The 21,744-nt window shown below is 35.1% G+C and overlaps 2 protein-coding genes across 11 annotated transcripts in view; one reads left to right on the top strand and one right to left on the bottom strand.

Moving 5' to 3' along the window:
• Nf1 (neurofibromin 1) overlaps window positions 1-21,744 on the top strand; it is a 272,178-nt gene that overhangs the window by 182,409 nt on the left and 68,025 nt on the right. The window lies entirely within an intron of this gene.
• On the bottom strand, window positions 14,198-16,690 carry Omg (oligodendrocyte myelin glycoprotein). Its single transcript, XM_020161949.2, has 2 exons — window positions 16,521-16,690; window positions 14,198-15,704 (listed from the first exon to the last, which is right to left on the bottom strand). Exons 1-2 carry the CDS (start codon window positions 16,521-16,523, stop codon window positions 14,373-14,375), a joined length of 1,335 nt encoding a protein of 444 aa, XP_020017538.1. The 5' UTR covers window positions 16,524-16,690; the 3' UTR covers window positions 14,198-14,372.

Below are 21,744 nucleotides of genomic sequence, written 5' to 3'. Positions count from 1 at the left end.
GTGGGGGGGGGTGTTGGGAATGAGGGTCCCATCTGGAGGGCTTTTCATTTGGCTGTTTTGTTTTCTGTTTTGTTATCTTTCCCTGATTTTAGAGAGAATAGGACTATAGGTTCCCATCTCCAACAGAGAGCATATTCAATTTCTTCTTGGCCCCTGGGCTTTTATTATTAAGATATTCAATCAGTAATTGACAGACCTAGTCCTCATCCAACCCAAATCTTGGCCAGAAAACTATTGGTTTGAGGATGGGTCCCTGAGTCCAGATAAAACAGCAATATTTATTTATCTGTTGCTTCTTTTTGCCTTTGGTCCTCGGGTCATCAGACCAGTATCTGAACATCTGTACTAAGGGGCTGTCTAAAGGAATTTTATTTGTGGATCCATTTTTCCCAGAGTTCTTTTTACTTGTGTTGTTCCCCCATCCCAGTCTATCTGACTGGTGATAAAACCTGGTAGGTGCTCAACATCTCTTAATTCCCCAGAGGTGTCTCACATGCTACCCCACGTGCTTTGTTCCTTTCCAACTGATTCCCTTGTGGGATAATATCCAGCCGATGGCAGTGCTTAGCAATAGGCTGGTCAGTATAAATCCCCGACCAGGACCTTGTGGTTGACCTGAAAGCTGTAATGTAGCTGCCTGGATACCTACAGAACTGTGAATCAGAACTCCACACTCACTTCGTGTCTTAAGACAGCTCATTCACTCTCACACAACATCTGAGACCCCCCCACCACCAACAATACTTTGCCACCCAATGGCATTTCTTATCTTGACCTATGCATAGGATTTGCTTGACCACCTCAGTACATGGACCCTTCTTCCCTGTGTTGCTAAGAGAATGCAGACCCAGGAATAAGTTCCTGGTCCAGGGGTGCCCCTACAAAGAGGTGGAGGGGCACACCACCCCTGGAGGTTGGGGCTTCTGATCACCTCTCCCTGGATGGAAGTCAAACTTCCCAGCCCATGCACCAAAATTTGTTAGAACTGAATATTACAATTGAAGACACCGGAACAAAGAATTGCCTCAGCAACACAAAACTTTACTTCTGGCCAGATGGTGCTAGCATGCACATGGCAAAACCAGCACAAAAGGGAGCAGGCATATCCCTGACACAAATAATCTGCCTCTTGATTGGTTCAGATCAAAAGTTCACAATCTTCTTGACTAGCTGAAATTCTATACCTACTTGGGAGAGGTACGGTGGACAGTTCTCTCACAGGCAGAAGGTACTCAGCAGGAATACCAACAAAGAAGCCAGAAATACAGACGATTAAAATGGTAACTTTGATAGAAAAGACTGTTTTCTCATAGTCATTCTCAGTTCTTGTTCTTTGAGGGTTCTGGAGAAATTGTTATTGCTGACATGACTTGAGGGGACCATTCTGGTTCCTAGAACATGATTATTCCTGTTTCAGGTGCAGCCTCATCATTATAGATAATTGTCCTCATTTGGAAGGGTGGTCTGTCCTGCAATGGTCTGCTGTTCCTTAGGGGAAGTTTCAGTCCCTTGTCATAAGGATGTTATCAGTCTTTCTTGTCCTTCCTTGATTCCAAACCGGCTGTAGGAGAAAATTATTTTGCTCAGGACAAAGACAACAGGTACAAAATGGAGATCGAGATTCCAAGCTTTTCTCCTGTGTTTAGTAAATTCATGGGCCCAAGTAAGGAGTCAGTGCTTTTCAGAAAAAGCAGTTTAAGGACCTCTTACATTTTTATTATTAATATTTGTTTTTTTGAGACAGGGTATTGCAGTATAGTCTATTCTGGCCTCAACTCACTATGTAGCTGAGGCTGACCTTGACTCACAATCCTCCTGACTCCATCTCCCAAGTACTGGGGTGATGAGCGTGCACCACTAGGCCTGACTCATTGTAGAAAAGTTTTGTGCTTTACTCTCATACTAAGGACTCAGTTGGTAGCTTCACCCATTGTTTAAGCTGGAGTTGGCAAACTTCTTTTTTTGTAAAGGACCAGATAGTAAGTGTAAGAACCCCTCTGAGTTTGCTGGGTATGGCCAGTGGGTTGTAGTTTGCTGATTCTGGTCTAGGCTGTTGCCTTATCTCCTTCACCTTCCATATTTGTACTGGAATAATTTCTCTATAATATGACCATGACACTTCCAGTTAAAACCTAATGTACTGCTGGGCGCCTGTGGCTCACACCTGTAATCCTAGCTACCCAGCAGGCAGAGATCAGGAAGATTGTGCTTCCAAGCCAGCCTGGGCAAATAGTTCTGCAAGACCCTATCGTGAAAAAAAACCTTCACAAAAATAGGGCTGGTGGAGGTGGCCCAAGGTGAAGGCCCTGACTTCAAGCCCCAGTACTGCAAAAAAAGAAAGGGAGGGAGGGAGGAAAACCTGTGCACTCCTATTAACTAAGTTTTTATACTTAAGGCATTCATATATCACTTTTAAGATTTTTGTCATTTCTTCATAGCCATCTATACTTATTTACTCAAAATTTATGTAGACTATTTTCTTTAAAAGGAAATTTATATTATCCATGGATAACTAGAAAATCACTAAACCAAAGGTAACAGTTAAACAAAAAGTAGAACCATTAAATGCATATTTCATATACTACCTAATCATATGTGAACCACACTTCACAAAAATCTGTGACTTCCAAGATAAACCCTTTGTTTCTTAGCTTCTCAAACTAGTCTCTTCATAATCTGTTATGTTGCCCACCTTTCTTGTAAGATTGCTCAGCTAAAGCAGAATATTGAAAGTCATTTTGATAAGAAGCTAGAGGCTGGCTTTATATTCTGGAAATCTGATGGTGCTGGTTCCAGGTAAATGTGTGTGAACTTGTGGGCTACTTTCAGGAAAAGTATGTGGATGATATGTGGAGGGTATCATCAGGCTAGCTGTTAAGAAGACTCTACCCGGAGGCATGGCTCAAGCAGTAGGATACCTGCCTAGCAAGTGTGAAAACCTGAGTCCAAACCCCAGTACTGCCAAAAAAAAAACCAAAAAGTGCTTTTCATAAACATTTCATATTTCTCTTCACAAAGCCTATAAATGAAAGAACACTATTTGTAAGAAATAGAAGTTAAAAACTTAAAAAAAAAAAAAAAAAGATAATGGTGACCACAAAGTCTGCCTAGAAAACTCAGTACTAATTGAGCATTATGTATATTACCTCCACTATAGTTGTGGAAAAACAGTCCTAAAGCCTTTTGTTTCAATTGGCTTATTGTCATTATGTAAAGTAACATCTATAGAAGGATGCCTTGCCTTAGGCTCCAGCTACACAGACCATCTTACCAGTGCCATCCTCTGCCTTGCCCTAGCATACTGCCAAGCTCTTCCTTTAACAAGGGCAAATTACTGCTTTTGACTTGAGACCCATCTCAGAGTCTCAGTAACTTGACTCTGCATGTTCTAGGCATCTACTTTATTTAGATATAAATCACATATTATAAAATTCATCCTTTTGAAGCATACAGTGAGTGGGTTTTAGCATATTTAGAGTTGTACATTCATCACTACTACCCAATTTTAAAGATTTTCATCACTCTCAAAATACACCTTATAGCTATTCATAGTCACCCCTACCCCACTTTTCTTCCCTACCCCCCAGCACCTAGAACTATTAATCTACTTTCTGTCTCTATGGATTGCATATTCTAGATACTTCATATAAATGCTATTATACAGTATGTGTTCTTTAGTGGCTGGCTTCTTCTGGTTTACATAATGTTCTTTTTTTGTAAGCATGAACCCAGGACTTCATGCTTACAAAGCAGGCACTCTACAGCTTGAGCCACATCTCCAGCCTTTACATGTTTTTAATGTTCGTCTGTGCTGTAACTTGTATTAGAACGTTATTTCTTTTTATATCTACTAGAGGTTTTTTTGGCAAAACTGGGTTTGAACTCATGGCGTCACGCTTGGCAGGCAGATGCTCTACCACTTGAGCTACAGTCCTTTTTTTGTGTTGGGTTTTTTTTGAGATAGGGTCTCTCGAACTATTTGCTGGGGTCTGGCTTTGAACCACAATCCTCCTGATCTCTGCCTCCTGAGTAACTAGGATTACAGGCATAAGCCACCAGCACCTGGCTTCTTTTTATATCTGAATAATATTCCATTATATGGTTATATTCCATTTTATTTTTCTGATCATTTTTTAATGGACATTGCGTCCACTTTTGGGTTATTATGAATAGTGCTGCTATAAACATTTGCACATGAGTTTGTGTGTAGAGCTTTGTTTTTAGTTTTTCTAGGTCTGAATCTAGAAGCAGAATTGTTAGAACATATGGCAATTTGAATTTTAACCTTTGAGGAAACACCAACTGTTTGCCAAAGTGGATACATCATTTTACTTTTCCATAAGAGTATATGAGAGATCTAGTTTCTCCACATCCCTTGCCCAGTGCTTGGTATTGTCTTGGCATTGGATTTGATAAATTACTTCTCTACTAAACTATGGCAGATTCTATTACTACTTAACAGTGATCATGATGGAATATAATTTTCCCTTCACACATTGGATTTTTAGCTCTTAGGTCTTAGATATCTTTATATGAATACACAGAAATCTAACAGAGTGTGTGGCATTTTATAGAACACTTAATAAATAAACCTAGGCTTTTTTTGTTTGTTTTGAGACAGGGTCTTGCTACATAGCCTGGGCTGTCCTTGAACTTGTGATCTGCCTTTGCCTCCAGAGTGCTGGGATCATAGGTGTGAATTCAAGGCCAGCCTGAGAAACATCACATATCAAGACCCCATGTCAAAAAAAAAAAAATTTAAAAGGTAGAATTGAGTTCTAAATTGAGCCAAAAGAGTTCTTCAGTGATTTTGTTGTCTGCAGTACTTTTATAGTACAGTATACTTGGTCTTAGTGAAATAAGGCTTTGCCTTATCCAGCAAAGATGATTTACTGGTTGAATAATGTGGGGATTATGAAAATATGTAATCCTTGAAAGAAAATAATCCTGAGAAATACTTACAAGGTTTGATTGTATTAAACAGTCTTTTAAAATTCTAAAATAAGCATGTAAGAATAAATATATTCAAATGAATGTTGTTCCTTCCAGAAGAGTCACTGGTAGAGATGATCAAACTGTATTGCCTTGAGTACAACATTTTAGGGAAATAATTTTTTTGAAGTGCTATCAAAGTCTGAAGTACATTCTTTCAGAATATAGTAGGAATATCTTCATACTTGAATTTTTTTAGTAAAAAAAGGACAAAATGTCAAGTTTAGTAGTAACTTTTTTATTTAAAATAAGATTTAAAAAATTTGCAAACTTATGAAGTACCTCTTAGCAGTATTTGAAAGGAGGAACACCAAAGATGTTTTCAGTAAAGATGCCATCACTGAAATAAAGTATAAAACCAATGTGACTACTTTAATGAAATACACAGAAATTTTGGTGTATCATGTGACATTTATGTTTAAAGTTTAAATGATTTTGTAGTCATAGCTAATATATGAAAATGTTTTACTAGTTTCAAGTGGTTCTTTGATGCTTTGATTAATGTCTTTTGAAGAGAATTTGGCTTTCACATTGTGTCTCTTTAGTTCATATTTAAAGAACCTGAAGCTTCATGTAGAATTTAAAGTTAGAACAAATGATTCATACTTCATGGAAGTATGTGTTAATAAAGCAAGAGAACCAAGCATGGTGGTATATGCCTATAATCCCAGCATCTGGGAGGCAAGAGGATCATATGTAGGAGGATCATATGTTCCAGGTAGCCTGGCCTACCTCATAAGACCCTGTCCCAAAAAACCTAATTAAAAAAAAAATTAAAAATCGAGAGAGATTTGATATAATCATTGTAGAAAACCCATACCATGGGGAAATATTAGACCCTATAAATAGATGAAATTATTTTTCAGCAGTTATTTGCCTTCTTTGATTGTCATTGGCATGAGAAAATACAATTGAATATCTATTGTCTAAGTAATAGAACTGGCAAATGACTGTGGCTGTGTGCCAGATACTTTTTTATACTATGCTCTTTCTCAGATAGAGTGGTCACTGAGGCTTTGGTTGGCAATTGAGGCTTTCCCAGTGGTTATTGTGGTGGATGGCATCTGCGTTTTCCCTTACTGATGGTTTGGTATTTTTCTCTCTTTATGAAAAGCCATTAAATTTTTATTTTTTTGTTGAGGCAAGCATTTGACAGACATTCAAACACCCACAACATTCAGAAGTGTTTGGTTTATTTGAACTGTGACTGTGGGTAACAAAAGTAACACAAAATGAAAAACTGCATTTCCTGGTATGAGTATTTTATCAGATTTATTGATCCTTGGCTTTGTAATATTCATGTGAAATATTCAGATAACTTCTTTTTGGTGCTAAATTATATTTCCCATAAGCTAAATAAAAAACCAGTTATTTGAAGTATAACTGAAGAGGGCAGATAAATGAGAAATTATATGACATCATGGGCTTAGTCATTTCCAACCCTGTTCATTCCAAGAGGCAATAGTGATCATTAAAATGTTTAGCACCAACAAAGTGTTTAATGTACATGACTTAAAGTATCTTTGTGGAACACATGCTTATAACTGTATTTTTTTTAAATCAGAAAACATGCTTAAATCACTTATATAAGGCTACAACAGACCATAGATGACAAAACTTGATGCCATGCTCTTTCAGTTAAATCACAATGTGCTTTGAGTACATTTAGAATTATTTTGATCAGATTAAAGACCAAGCACTTTGCTGCTCTTACTGTGTGTACGTATGTATGTATGCTTAATTTCTATACTTTGAATACATTATTAACTTTCAACGAATTCAGGGTGTCAGGCCAGGACTTCAAGATGCAGATAAAGGAGTATGTTTATCCCATGTATCTCACCTCGTTCTTAAATATGCATAATGGACTGGTGGCTGTTGAACTAAAATGGCATTTCTTCAAAATTGAGTTTCTTAAAGACCTTATTTTGCACTACAGTTTTCTAAGTGTGAAACAAACGAATCTGCTTAACACATTATTAACACATTGAGGTGGCATTTGTTTTTACTTCCCTGAATGACTTTACTTGAGCAGTTTCTATACTGAATTGTTCACAAGTTACCAGAATTAATAATAATTAATAATTATTTGAAATTGATTCAAATGTAACTCTATACAGCTAAGAACTGAGAGTCTAGAATAAGACTTAGTCTGTTGTAAGTAGGTTATTAGGAAAATATTAATATTTCCTATGGGTAACTGGGTAAAAGAGACACAAGCAGAATGTTTATAAGATAGGAAGTTTCATGATTGATAAATTCAAGGGAATATGGCCACCTACATAACTGAGAAACATTAAAAAATATGCCATTTGTATCCATTAGTTGCACTTTGATTCATGTTTGTTCATTGTTTGGGAATTTTTTGGTGGTACTGGAGTTTGAATTCAGGGCCTCACCCTTGCTAGGCAGGTGCTCTACTGCTTGAGCTACTCTGCCAGACTTTATTCATTCTTTTTGCTTATAAAATGTGATAAAGATGGTCAAAAAATGAAATTTAGGAGGAAGCGATAACTCTACTGAGATTAAAAGTTTGAATAGGGTCACCCAGGAAGAAGAGGGAGAGGAGTCCAGGACATACATCATCTCTGAAAGCCTAGTAGCAAGAGAGTATGTTGAATTGAGAGACAAAAAAAGGTTATTTGTTTGAATTATAGAATATGAGGGAGCTGGACATTTTCAAGATGCTATTGTGAAGGGAAGCAGGAAGCAAGTTATAAAATAAAGCTGTATTCTGAGGTAGGGGAAATTATTGAAGGTTTGGTTTGTTGTTGCTTCTAAGAACTTGTTTGGTAAGATTTGTTGGGGGAACAATTCTGCCTACAGTTGACTATGTAGAGTTAAGTAAGCTACTCCAATGTGTACGGACTTGAAGAATTTGGTTGTGCTTCTCCATCTCTGATCTTTAACCTTTGTGATAACCTCTAGTTTCTTTGTCACTCCTGCCTAGTCACAATTCATCTTGCTTCTTCTCATTTTTCTTGTTTTCCCACTCAACCTAGATCCCTTGGACAGATACTCCAGTAGTTCTTTTCCTAGATTCTTGCATTTTTCAAGGACAAGGCAGGTAATAAGACATGCTTGGTATACAGTGTTAACATTTTGATATGTTTCTTTTAGTGGTATTTATACAGAGTTCTACAGCATATATATTTATAGCCTATAACTTTTGCTTATCTTTCTAATATTTGCATTTTCCACATTTCAAACTTAAAAAATTCTTAATACATATTATAATTGGCCATATTAGTATTTTGGTCAGTGGGGCATCATTTACTTAATTAGCTCCCTAACAATGAATGTGTAATATTATTTCCATGTTTCTTGCTGTTAGAAAGAATGGTGTGATTTACCTAGAATTTACTAAAGATTAAAATATTTTATGGTTTTGATTCATTGCCAAATTGCTATCCAAAAGAATTATATCAATATGTGAGTATGAGGGTATAGTGGTACACATCTGTCATCCCAGTTATTTGAGATCCTTCTATTAAGGAGGATTGAGGGCCAGGCCAGGCATAAAGCGAGACCCTATTCGCTAAATACCTAAAGCAAAAAAGGACTGTGAGTACAGCGCATGTGATAGAGCACCTACCTAGTAAGTGCAAGGCCCTGAATCCAAATCCCAGTACAACCAAAAAGAAAAAACAAAGGGCAAAGGATTTGAATATACATTTCTCCAAACAAAACAAGTCAATATCTACAAGCACATGAAAAAATGCTCCACATTACTAGTCTATGGGAGAAAGCAAATCAGAACCACGATGAGATCCTATAACCTCACAGCCATTAGGACAACTATTGTAAAACCAGAAACAAAGCCAGAAAGCAGCAAGTGCTGGTGAGGATGTACAGAAATTGGAACCCTTTCTAAACTGCATTTCTATATGAAAAATTAAATATAAAACTTTAAAAAGGACTGGTGAGGAGAGGGAGAGGTTAAGAAATACTGATGAGGTGAATTTGATGAAAGTACATTATATGCATGTTGTCACTATCACAATAAAACACCTTTGTACAATTACTTTATGCTAATAAAAAATTGTAAAAAGAAAAATAAATATGTGAGTATGGCCATTTCATTGTACCTCCTTAGTATTGGCTTTTTGTTACTTTTTTTAAAACTGCTTGCTATTTTAGACTTTTTTTTTTTTTTTTTTTTTTGGTAGCACTGGGTTTGAACTCAGGGCCTCACAGTTGCCTATAGTGAGGCATTCTTCCACTTGAGGTGCATCACCAGCAACTGTTTGCTATTTTCATGCTGGGAAATGGCATCATATTTTTAATGTTTCTCAGTTATGTAGGTGGCTATATTCCCTTGAAATCAGTCATGAAACTTCCTATTTTATAAACACTTTGCTTGTGTCTTTTTTACCCAGTTACCCTTAGGAAATATTAATATTTTTCTAATTAGTTTTAAATTAACAATCTCCCTTATAGTATTCTGCTTGAATATTTTTATCAGGTTTATTCTTTTAGCATAAATTTGGAGGTTTTGTTTACACAAATCTATTGCTGATTTCTCTCTTTTTCTGATTAAACCCTTCCTCCCAGACATTTATAAATATTTTAAATTATTCTGCTGATTTTATGACTGCCTTTTTAGTTTGCTATATTGGTATAGCAACATGAATTGAGTTTTAAATTGGACTGTTTTTGAATTCTCCCAGTATTGTTTATTGAATTGTTCAGTTTTCCCTTGAGTTCCCCACCCCCTGCCCTCTCTTTCCTAAAATTAAAAATGTTTGAGAATTTAGTATGTGCTATGTACTGTTCTAAAAACTTTGCTTTATCTCACTTTTTTCTCATAACAACCCTGTGAGGATGTGGAGGCACAGAGCTAATTTGCTGATATTACACAGCTAATAAGCAAAGCTTTAATGGACAGGCACGGTGGTTGCATGCTTGTAATTGAGGTATCCATGAGGCTCAGGTAGGAGAATCTGAGCTACATAGGCTTGTCTGAGCTGCATAGCAAGTTCGAGTCCAGCTTAAGCTACATAGTAAGACCTTGTCTCAAATTTAAAAAAGAAAACAACAACAACAAAAAAAACCAAGGCTGAAAATCAAAAAGTTTTCTCATATATTGAGTTTCTTTCTTATACACACTGTGTCCCATTTTATATTATTTCCCTATTGTGGTTGCCCTCCTTTTAAAAAAAAATTTTTTTTTTTGCTTCTGAGGTTGAGACCAGGGTGCTATAATGTTAATAAGTGTGCTATACCCCTAGCTGGTGCCTTTCTACTTTCATGTCACCAGCCTTGCTAATAAATGTTTCCATCTCAAAAAGGGCTAAGATATGTCTACTAATTTTCTATTTTTGCCTGTTTATTTTTCCAAAAGAACTAAGGTATTTTATGTTGTATTCTAAAAGCTTACCTGAAAGTTTGTGAGAATTGGCTTAATCCATAGATTATACTGGCAATAACTGTAACCTTACAATATCCAGTCAGGGTATGTCTCCTATAATTAGCCTTGGTATGTGCCAGGTGCTGACTAAATTGTGTTGCATGAAAAAGAGGGAGGGCGGGCGGGTAAGAAGGGAGAAGAGAGGGAGGGACGGAGGGAGGGAGACCTTAGTCTAGCATCTCCAGGAAGTCTTGGTTTGTACTTCTCATTAATAGTTTTTAGTTTTCCCTCATTTGCAACTCCATATGTCATGTGAATGTTATTGCTTGGCATTATATATTTTCCCCATAATTTTAAATTATTTTTGCCAACATATGAGGAAATCATTAATACTTCCATTTTTTTATATTTAGTTATTTAAAGTTACACATCTGAAGGTGTAACTTTTGAACTGCTAATAATCATTTAGTTTTTGTTTGTTTTCTTATAATATTATCTGTTATTTCTGCTTTCTGTTCTGGAATCTCCCAAATATTCTTCAAAACACTGAAATGGTGGCCACCAATAACTTACTCTTTGCTGCACAAAATAAGATGTGCCATTGCTTATCCTCTTTGTGGGTGGGGAGGTCCTCGTGATGCTCAAGTACTATACCAGTTGTACCAATATGGACATCTGTGTAACACATCTATATAACTAACAGCAATACATATTATTTTCTTCATTTAAGAGCAAAAATAAACCAAAAAAAACCCTTGCTTTTACCCAGCGTGATACTGACTGGTGGTTTGTCATACATGGTATCATTTCTTATCTATTTCTTAATATATGTTTTATAAAGAATAATCTTATAAAAGATCTTATGTTTACTCTTGGCTGGCATTCTTGGTGTCAGCTAAAGAAATTTGCTTCATAGCGTCATTATAGAATATTACTAAAAAGCCCATATGAGTGGACCAAGACACTGAAGGATTTATATGAATTGTATCATTTAATCCTCAAGGGAAAATCTGTATGTTCTGTTAGCCCATCTTATAGATGAGGAAAATAGATCATTAAAGCAACTTGTTGGTTGTTCAGCTGAGAAGTGGCAAAGGCAAGTTACTTATAAAATAGAACCAAACCAAGCTTCAGGAATGGATGTATAGGGGTGTGTGTGTGTGTGTGTGTGTGTGTGTAAGTGTAAGTGTAAGTGTAAGTGTAACATACTCTTCACACACTCCTCAACTAATAAAGTTATTTATTTACTTATTTAATTTTTTGGGACGATGCTAGGGTGTTTGAACTCAGGGCTTTCCACTTGCTAGGCAGGCATTCTACTACTTGAGCCACTCCATCAGCCTGGTTTTTGTGTTAGTTTTTTTCAAGATAGTATATTGCGAACGATTTCTTCAGGCTGGCTTTGAACTGTGATTCCTCCTGATCTGTGCCTCCCAAGTACCTAGGATTATAGGGGTGAGCCACCAGTGCTCAATTCAATAAACTCTCCATAAGTTAAAAAATATCCTAAGTCTAAATGTATTTAATGCACCTAACCTACAGAACATCATAGCCTAGACTAATCTTCCTTAAACATGCTCAGAACACACACATTAGCTTACAGTTTGACAAAATAATTTAACAAAATCCTGTGCGATAAGATACTGAATATCTCACAATTTTTTAATATTGCACTGAAAGTAAAAAATAATGCTTGTTACTCTTTCACACCATTGTAAAGCTGAAAAGGCCATATGTTAAACTACCATTATTCAGCATATATGTTGACATATACATACATACATGTATGTGTCTGATGAGCTTGAGGAATAGATACTGAAGAGTAATGCATTTTGAAATGTTTATGGATTCCAGTAATACAGTTGTGCTTATCATAGTGGCAAATAATGAGCCCTGTTTAATAATGGTAAGAATATAATTTCCTTAAAGAGCAGTATTTTCTAATTACTTTAAGACCAGTTAATGCTTCTTTATAAGGACATACAGTCTGAGTAGTTGGAATATATTGTACTTGTAAATTTATCAAGTTTTTCATCTGCATTTTGCAGGCATGTTGGTAGGAATGACATTGCATAGGTGTTGCTTATACCGAGTACAATTTTTAAAATTATACTTCTTGTTACTTATAATATTACCCTCTTAACTACTTTATCCATAGGAATTCTAGGGCAACATTAATTTTTTGGCATCCTCAGCAGCAAAGTTACCACTAAGGAACGTATTATCTGTATATCTGTTTTTAAAACAAGGCACAAGTGTGTGATAGAATAGGCATTTTCTAACCATTTACCCTCTGTCATGGATAGGGAAGGTATGAGGTCAGTGTTTGAAAGGGAAAGGGAACAACATTCCCATTTAGAGTGGTAATGCATTTTAAAAATCATTTCCAAGGTCCCCTTTTCATCCATGGTCAGATTACCTAATGTAGCTCCTAATATAGTGAGCCAGTTAGGTTTGTTGGGGCAGAAAAATTTGCAGGAGCCACTGTGTCTAAGGGAGGAGTTGTTTTATTGAAGCTAAACTATATTTTTCTGTAAAGTTGGTCCTGAACAAGTTAAAAAACAAAAAAGGCATTAGAAAGCTGTTACTTTTCTTTCCCTTTATATAGAAATGTTCTTAAGCCAAGAAAGAAGACCAAACTTGTAAAATTTCTTCAAAAGTAGGGGCATAAAAACTTCTTTCTGTGCCCTTTTCCCAACTCCAGAAATGTTCGAAATTAGACTCTTCCTTTTTGTCTCACAAATTAAAGATCTCATTTGTAGCTTACTCATTTCAGAATGCTATCTTGCATTTTAATCTAGCCTGTTCCACAGCTTCTCTTGCTCATTCTTGACTATTTTTTAGGTTTATCACTAATTCATAAGGTGTTGTACTTTTATATTTGTCAAAAATTCTCAGTGCTCTTCTTGTAGTTGGAGGCTGGTACAGCTGGATTTGGAGTCTGAAATCTGTCCCATGCCTAGCCCTAATCCTCATTTTGCTTTATTGGGTCCATTACCTGGTTGTAGCACCAAATGAATTCCATCGCTTGTTGCCTTCTTTGTCTCCTTTCCACACTGTCGCTCACAAATGTTTGCTACCCCATGATTTCTATCCTTAAACTAACCCTATTTTTAATTTTGCATAATCAGATGCTAATTTCTGATTATATGAGAGGCAGATTTTTTTCTTGCACTAATACTAGGATTTTAATTTTGTAAATATTTAAGTTTTTCTTTAATAAATGATCCATTAAATACACACTGAAACTTCTCCCTTGCAAGTCCTTAAGCTAAAACTTTTCATTATTTTGTTTTTATACTTTCTTTAAATGCAAAAACAAAGCTAAATTTTCCTTATTGAAATGCAAGGCCTAGTGTCTTCTAGCCTTTTGAAGAGCTTTTGTCCATTATATAATCTGTAAAGTAGCCAAGAGTCCCTCAGAAGCAGGACATCATTTAGATTTAAAACAATTAATGGCTTGTGTATAAAATAATGATGTAGCATAACCATTCATGGGGTAGCAGCCACAGTTTTGCTTTAGTGGCAAAATCCTTGGATACCACCAAATTTCATTCACCTTTAAGACTTTACCTAGGTTCCCTAGAGCAAAAATGGTTAGATCATTTTGATTCTACTAACTAGATAAACTGGTATGACTAGAAAGCCAAATGACACAGTTATGAGCATAGACCTTTTATTTTTTTTGCCAGATGTTTGACAGTGTAAACATACATAAAATACATATTAAAGTTTAGATGCTTTATATTTTGTGCAGTAAACTGAAGAAAGCCTTAAAAAAGAAAACATTTCATTTTTTTAAAAAAAGAAACTCGTTAGTTTTATGTAAGACAATAAAATAGCAGCAAGTACCAAGACATTGTGCACTTCTTTTATTTAAGACAAGTTACTTCATTTACATCAGTCAAAAATGTAAGACTGGCCTTCTTGAGTACTTAATATAGCTTGAATCACTGGTTAGATAGGGGCATATTTTCCCAACTGTACATCAGGGAGGAGTGCTTTCATTAGTTTCAGAAAATGCAGACCCTCAGACAGACAGCATGACCACAGCATTGAGCATTAAGAGAAACGAAGCATTTACTTTCCAAGCATTTGCCACAGAAGGTAATTGAGTCTTTACATTTGCAGTTGTTTCTTCCCTCCGTAAGTTAAGTGTTGTGCTTTGTTGAGGCATTTCAGAGAAATTGTTTGGCATACCACTAGTGATACTTAGGGTCATGGGTGTTGGGGATGATTTTGTTGAGCTAGTGAGGCTTGTGTTTGTAACCTTTCCATCTTGGAGATGAATAGTTAGAGTTGCAGCTGCTGCTTCATGTGAATTGATCATTTCTGTGGATGTATCTTCTGGATAGGGCACCAAAGCCTTATCAGTGCTAGTAAAAGTGGTGATGTCTTTGCTTAGTGTGACACCAAATGTTGTTTCCTTTGTTCGATATTGTTTGGGTATTTTGGTCACTTTGGGTTGAGTTACCATACTCAGAGAGTTAAGGGTGTCCACTGTCTGTATCCCACTTACAGTGAATAAACTTGAAGTAAATCCAGGAGATGTGGGATATATGTTATGTTCCTTCAGAGATGATATTTGGTTAGAACAAGGAGTCCCTATAATTTGAGCATTTGTATCCATCATCCACTTCAATAAGTAACTAATGTTTTGTTTGTGGTCACATGACCACCTGTTATTATGAAGAGTTATCTCTTGCAACTGTAAGAGTTGGTCAAAAGATTGATCTGGAATGAATGTGAACTTGTTGTTGTGCAAGTACAGATGTGTGAGCTGTGTCAGGTTTATCAATGTTCCTGGGAGGATTTGTGTCAAGGAATTGTTAGACAGGTCCACGATATGTAGTTTGGAGGGCATGTTGGTTGGAACTGTCCATAGTTTGTTACTGCTGAGGTTGAGAACCTCAAGACTTCTTAGGGTATTTTTAATCAAGACAACCTTTTCCAGCATATTCTTAGAAACATCCAGATATTTAAGGTTCCACTGATAAGCAGTATCAGATTTGTCAAGAAGTTTAATGTTGTTGTTAGCAGCAGACATGTTCCAGAGAGATCGAGGTAACTGAGCAGGCAGACTTTCGAGCCTGTTGTTTGAAATGTCCAGGGTTCTCAGATTGGTATATTGGGTTAATTGGTTATGCAGATCAGTAAAGTGGTTATAAGACAGATTTAAATGTATAATATTTTCTTGCAGTCCAGGTGGTAATGTAGTCAAGTTTCTGCCTGAACAGTCCACATGCCTGTGCCTCTCTGTGCAGATACATTGGAGAGGACAAATGCATAAAATACCAGGTGTGAGAAACAGAAGGATGAACAGGCAGGGAGACATTTTCAATATCTGATATTCCATCAAAGCCTGGAAACAAACAGATACACCCTTCTTTTAATATGCAAATACAATTTAGGCATCTGCATGGGTCAGTTAGCATTAGGCAAAAATTTCAATAAACCTCCTTGTTGTTGAGTCCTTTTATAATTGTTCCAGTGATTAAACTAACAAAGCTCCCCTTCATTTATAGTCCAAATGCCTAATCCTTCAATTGGGACTATGTGGTAGAAACTCTTCCCCTATTCTCTTCTGCATTTTTTTCTTCATTTTCTCCCTTCTTTCATTGTATCTCTTAAGCATCTTCTCTGAGATTTAACATGATCAAATGGCATTTTTCCCCACACGTTAAGAGTTGTATTCTTTAGCTATTACTATTTTTGACAAGATGCTTTTTTTACTCAGATGGGAAAAAATGGCTGTCGTGTCTGCTTTTTTTTTTTAATATCTGCAGTATTTAAGACTTTGTGTGTATGTATGTGTAGGATGAGATTTTATTTAGATTTAAAACAATTCTTTGAAATTTCACCTTTTTTAGCATAAATATATCCTTGTAAAAACATTTAAAGGCCCTTGAAAAATCCAGACCAACACTGTACCTTTAAACCTCATAATAAAGTGATTTTTATGTAGATTTCAGTATCACTGATAAAGAAAAAAACAATGTGTATGTTTGTAAAGTGAGCAAACATTAAAAAGAAAACCCTCAACTATCACTGCAGCAATTTTTGGTGCATGCACTTGCTATTGAATACATATTCAATCCTAACGTTGTCTCTTTCTTTAAGAAAAGAAAAAGGGAAAAAATTCCAAATCGGTCTTTTACTGATTTAAGTAACAGCTTACCATAGTGTCGTCTTCACCATCAGCATCTCATTTTCTCCAGGAAACTTGAAGCTTAAAGGTCGTCTTGTTCTGGAGAGTCGGAATGGTTTCTGGCTGGGGCTGTGCTTGCCTGCTCAGCTGCATTGTGTTGCTGTGAGCTGAAGCTCTGCAACCACCTGATCAGTACCACATAGGAGGACTGCAGAGCTGTCATTGGTGCTGACTCAAATTTATTGCAAGAGGTGCACACGCAACAAAATGGACAATTTTTTTTTTTAACTTACAGACTCAAATGTACCTCTGTTTCTCAGATTTGCTGTGGGATGGAATACCTCATGTACATATGAGCTGGCCTTTACATCTTCCTATATTTTTCTGAGCTCGGGTTCTACATTTTAATATTTTCCTCATTAAGAATCAATGATTCTTTTTAATGCCTCTACATACTTTTTACATGTTAAAAATGGATTTGGCCTTCCTCATGGATGGATTTCTAAGATAGAAATTTAACTGTTTTTAATACTTGCTTTTTTATGTTCACCTTTTTAAATGTCACAATACAATCTCCTTGGTTTTTATTTCTTCCCCTACCCTAGAGATTATTATATTTAATTAGCTTTCAAACTTACCAACCACTTAAATGTTTCATTTTCCTTTTAGGAGGCACAAAAATAATTATAATAATTCTGCTTTATTTTCAGGATGCAAAAAATCATTTGACCAAGGTTACACATAGGTTAGGCTGTAATTTATTTTATTTTTTTGCAGTCATGTGGATCAAACTTAAGATAGGCTACATTTAAATGAGCACCTTGGTGGGCACTGGTGGCTCACGCCTATAATCCTAGCTACTTGGGAGACTCAGATCAGAAGGATTGCAATTCGAGGCCAGCCTAGGCAACCACCCCATCTCAACCAATTGCTGGTTGCAATGGTGCACACCTGTCATACCAAGCTATTCGGGAGGCTGAGATTGGGAGAATTGTGGTTCGAGGCCAACCCAGGAAGGAAATTTTGCAAGATCTTATCTCAACAGAAAATAACTGGGCAAGGTGGCATGCACCTGTCATCACAATGATTGTGAGAAGCTTAAAATAGGAGAACCATGGTCCAGGCCAGCATAGGCAAAAAAACAAGACCCTAATCAGAGCAAAAAGGGCTTGAATGTATTGCTCACATGGTAGAGCGCCTGCCAAGTAAGCACAAAGAACAGTACCACCATTAAAAAAAAAAAAAGAACCAAAAAACCAGATTTTAACCATCAATTCCAATGGTGAAATTAACATGCTTTATTGTTTATGTATTTAGAATTGAAAGGATTTTTTTCTTCATCATATTTACTCTAGATAGTATGTAGATATGTATATTGTTTTCTCCAGAAATATTTTTGGCATTGAATGATCTTTATTTGATTTTTATATTTTAGAATTAACAGTATCAATTTCAGGTGATTTCTTCAGTATTAAATATTTATCTTTTTGAGGAAAGATCAATTTAAAGTTACATGAAATAATATACATAAAAGAGAAAACCTTAGTCATGAATTTTATAAAACAAGATCAGATTTATAATAGCCTTTAACTCACTTTTTAGTAGAATGTTTATGTAAATAATCTATTAAAACTCAAGTCCAATTTCTAGAATGGCCAATTTACCTTAGGAAAAAAACATGGTTATGGTGTGTGTATTTATTATCAAACTGTCACCATTTGAAAACCAGCAATTACTACCACATGACATGTATGTAGAATCCCTTTGTGTTAATTACTAAATCCCTTAATTTTTCTCAAATTTCATTTACCAATATTTGAATAGTATCCCCAATGGAATTTGTTGTATTAAAATATGTAGTTTATTTTCTTAGAAAAGAAACTATATTCAAGAGTCACCTTTTATATAAAACTAATGATCCTTGAAAAGTGTCTACATTTTTAAAGTCTGTGACATTAGATATTTATTATTGATTAGGTGCTATATTGCCACTTTACTTTGAGGGTTCATTTGAACTGTAGAATCTTTCTGTGGATTTCAGAAACCAGTCATCAATCATAGTGCCTAAAAGTAATGTGTTAAAAATACTACCTTCAGAAATATTGTTATGAAAATAGAGAATGGGTTGTTTTGGCATTTAAGAGTTCTACCAGCTCATGTGTACACTACTACGCTTTAAAGAATCTGAGTAAGGACCATTTACCGGACGCTTAAATTTCTCCCTTTAATTTTAGGAAGCCTTGTTACACCAGTGTGGAAGTAGGGGTGCCCATTCCCATTAGTGGATTTGAATGAATTTGGGTTTAGTCTGTATCAAGATTAGATTCTCCTGCATATGTAAAATTCTAATACAATAATAAAGAGTGACAGCATCTCTCATTTCAAGTTTGGGGACATAACATATTGCTTCATACTATTCAAAGATTGCTGTGAAATTCTCAGAAAGCAAAAGGGGAACCATTTCATTATATTTAAATTACAGTAATCTGTTCTTATACTTTTAGAAATTCTCATGAAATAAAACAATTGTATTTTGTTATTACCAAAAAAAAATTAAATTATAGAGACTTACAACTTAGCTTAGATACTATTCAGACACATTAATTTTATTTTAGATAAGTCTGCCAAGGTCAAGAATTGCATATATTTGGGCAACTAGATAAACATTAATTCATTAATTAACATATTCTATCGTGTCCCTAGGATCTATTACCCCAGCATTGTGAAAGATAGTACAAACCACCTGCTTGGCAGTGGTTATCCCATTTTAGTCACTAGTTCCAGTTTTCCTTCATTTCTTGTTGATAACATTGTCTTGAATAATTAAGAACTAAAGTACTGTTTATTGTTGATACAGGTTGAGTATCCCTTATCCAAAATGCTTGCGATCAGAAATGTTTCAGTTTTCAGAGTTTTTGGATTTTGGAATATGTACATAGATTTTTACCAATTGGACATCTCTTATCTGAAAATCTGAAATCCAAAACTTTTTGAGTGCTGATACAATTTCAGATTTTCAGATTAAGGATGTTCAACCTGTAATATAATTAGCTGTTAAGATTGAATTTACTGCTGGAAATAACAAGGAGTACTCAATAAAATATTCAAGAAATATTTTTATTTTATGAAAGAACTGACAAAATAGAAATTATCATATCAAAATCCAAATGGATCAGTGTCTTTACTCACTTCCTTATTCCTTTTTTTTTTTTTTCCTTTTCCTTTCTCCATATGTTCTCTAGAATGTCCCTCATTCTGAATTTATCTGTTTGCTTCCTTGGAAAGATTTAACTTGCTCATCTGTTGCCCCTATTTCCTATAAATGAACCCTAAAAAGATTAACATAATTACCTATTTACATCATCTCACAATAGTTTCAAAATAACACCAGTATTGCCACAAATAGATTACAGACGACTGAATAGAGTTAAAGATTTCTTTGCAGCTCTGATATTAGAATATTTAGCTCTGTGTTCTAACACAATTCTAAATAATTCTTTTCTGTCACCTACTTGACATAAAATTAAGTGCATTTTTTTTTCAGTTTTTAGGAGTTGTTATCTCTGTGTTCTAATGCAATTCTAAATAATTCTTTTTCTGTTTGTCACCTACTTGACACAAAATGAAGTGCATTTTTTTCAGTTTTTAGGTTTTAGGGATTGCTCAAAATTACGTAACAATGTATATTCAGAGAAATCTTGTTTCTCTGGTCCCTCCATCCTATTTTCTTTCTCTTCCTATTCCTAACTATTTATATTAATTCTTAGTGTATCTTAAGTAGTATTTTTCTTTGTAAGCATATAAAAATATATGTGTATTGTATTTTTTATTCCCCTTTTTATATAAAAGATTGTATACTATATGTATTCTATATCTTGTTCTTTTTTTTTCTTAATGTATCTTGAAGATCACTCCATCTCAGTAGATAGGTATCTGTCTTACTCATTTCATAAAGCATAGTACTCCTTTTGTAAATGTACTGTGGTTTATTTGACCAATCCTTTGTTGGTAAGCACCTGAATTATTTCCATACTTTTGTTACTACAAATAATGCTAAGCAAATATCCTTGTGTCTGGATAATTTCATATTTTTACCAGTAAGTCTTTTAAAAGATTCTTAGAAGTAGTATTGCTGGGTAAAAAGGTAAGAATGCTTTTGAAATTTTCTGAGATACTACTAAAGTATTGTCTGTAGGCTATACTATTTTGCAGTCCAGTAAATACTAGCAGTGTATCTAGGATTGTATAGACTCATAGACTTTGTAGTTGAACTTTTAGATTTATATCAGTCCTATAGGTAAGCAGCATCTCACTGTAATTTCTCATGCATCTAAGTATAAGGGAGGTTTTATATCTTCACATTCGTTTTAACTTAACAGTTTTTACTCTGTGACCTCTTTATGTTTTGCACATATTTATTGTTGTCACCCCCCCCCCCATTTAGGAGCCTGTTAAATTTTAGGTATTAGCACTTTGTCTTGATTAAAGTTGCAGTTATTTTCTTATTTTCTTCTATTTTGCATTTGTCTTTTGACTTTATGGGGGTTATTTTGGGCTTTTTTAAAAAAAACCTTTATAAGTTTCATATGATTGAGTTTTCTTTTTATTGTGTCTAGATTTTGACTCTCAGCTAGGAAGATGTTTTCCCCTTATCAGATTATAAAATAATTTAGTCATATTTTCTTATATTTCATGTATAATTTCATGCCCTATATTTAGCTTTCTGGTCTACTTGGTGTTTATTCTAATGTAGTGTGAAATGTGGATCCAATTTTATCTTTTTCCAAATGTCTATCCACTCGTCCCAACACTTATTCCCACTGACTTGGTATTTGAGTGTATTTCTAAACTTTCTTTTCTTTTCATTGATCTGTTTGTTTATCATATACCCATACCACAGTGTTTTAAGTACAGGTGCCCAAATATTTCACTACTTTGTTTTTTATCAGAATTTAAAATAGTAATAATTAACGGCCACTCTCATCTGATTCATTGTGTGCCCTACATACCAGATAGAATACTTGTGTGATATATGTATGTTTTAGTGCATAGGCACTTTTTGGTTCTTTATCAGTGAAGAGTATTAATTAGACCAGGAATCAGGAAGCAAATTCAGTTTTTGGTACTATTTCTAAACAAGTCACTTGCTTTCTCTAGTGCTATTTTCTCAGCAGGTAACAAACAAAGGAGTTTAATTAAGATGGTCTTCAGGGTTGTTTCTGAATCTGGTTAATGCAGATCTGGTAAGAGCACC

This window comes from Castor canadensis, chromosome 11 (assembly GCF_047511655.1).
Source record: "Castor canadensis chromosome 11, mCasCan1.hap1v2, whole genome shotgun sequence".
Lineage (NCBI taxonomy): Eukaryota > Metazoa > Chordata > Mammalia > Rodentia > Castoridae > Castor > Castor canadensis.
Note: the sequence above shows the minus strand (reverse complement) of the source record. Positions and strands in the feature narration are given on the sequence as shown.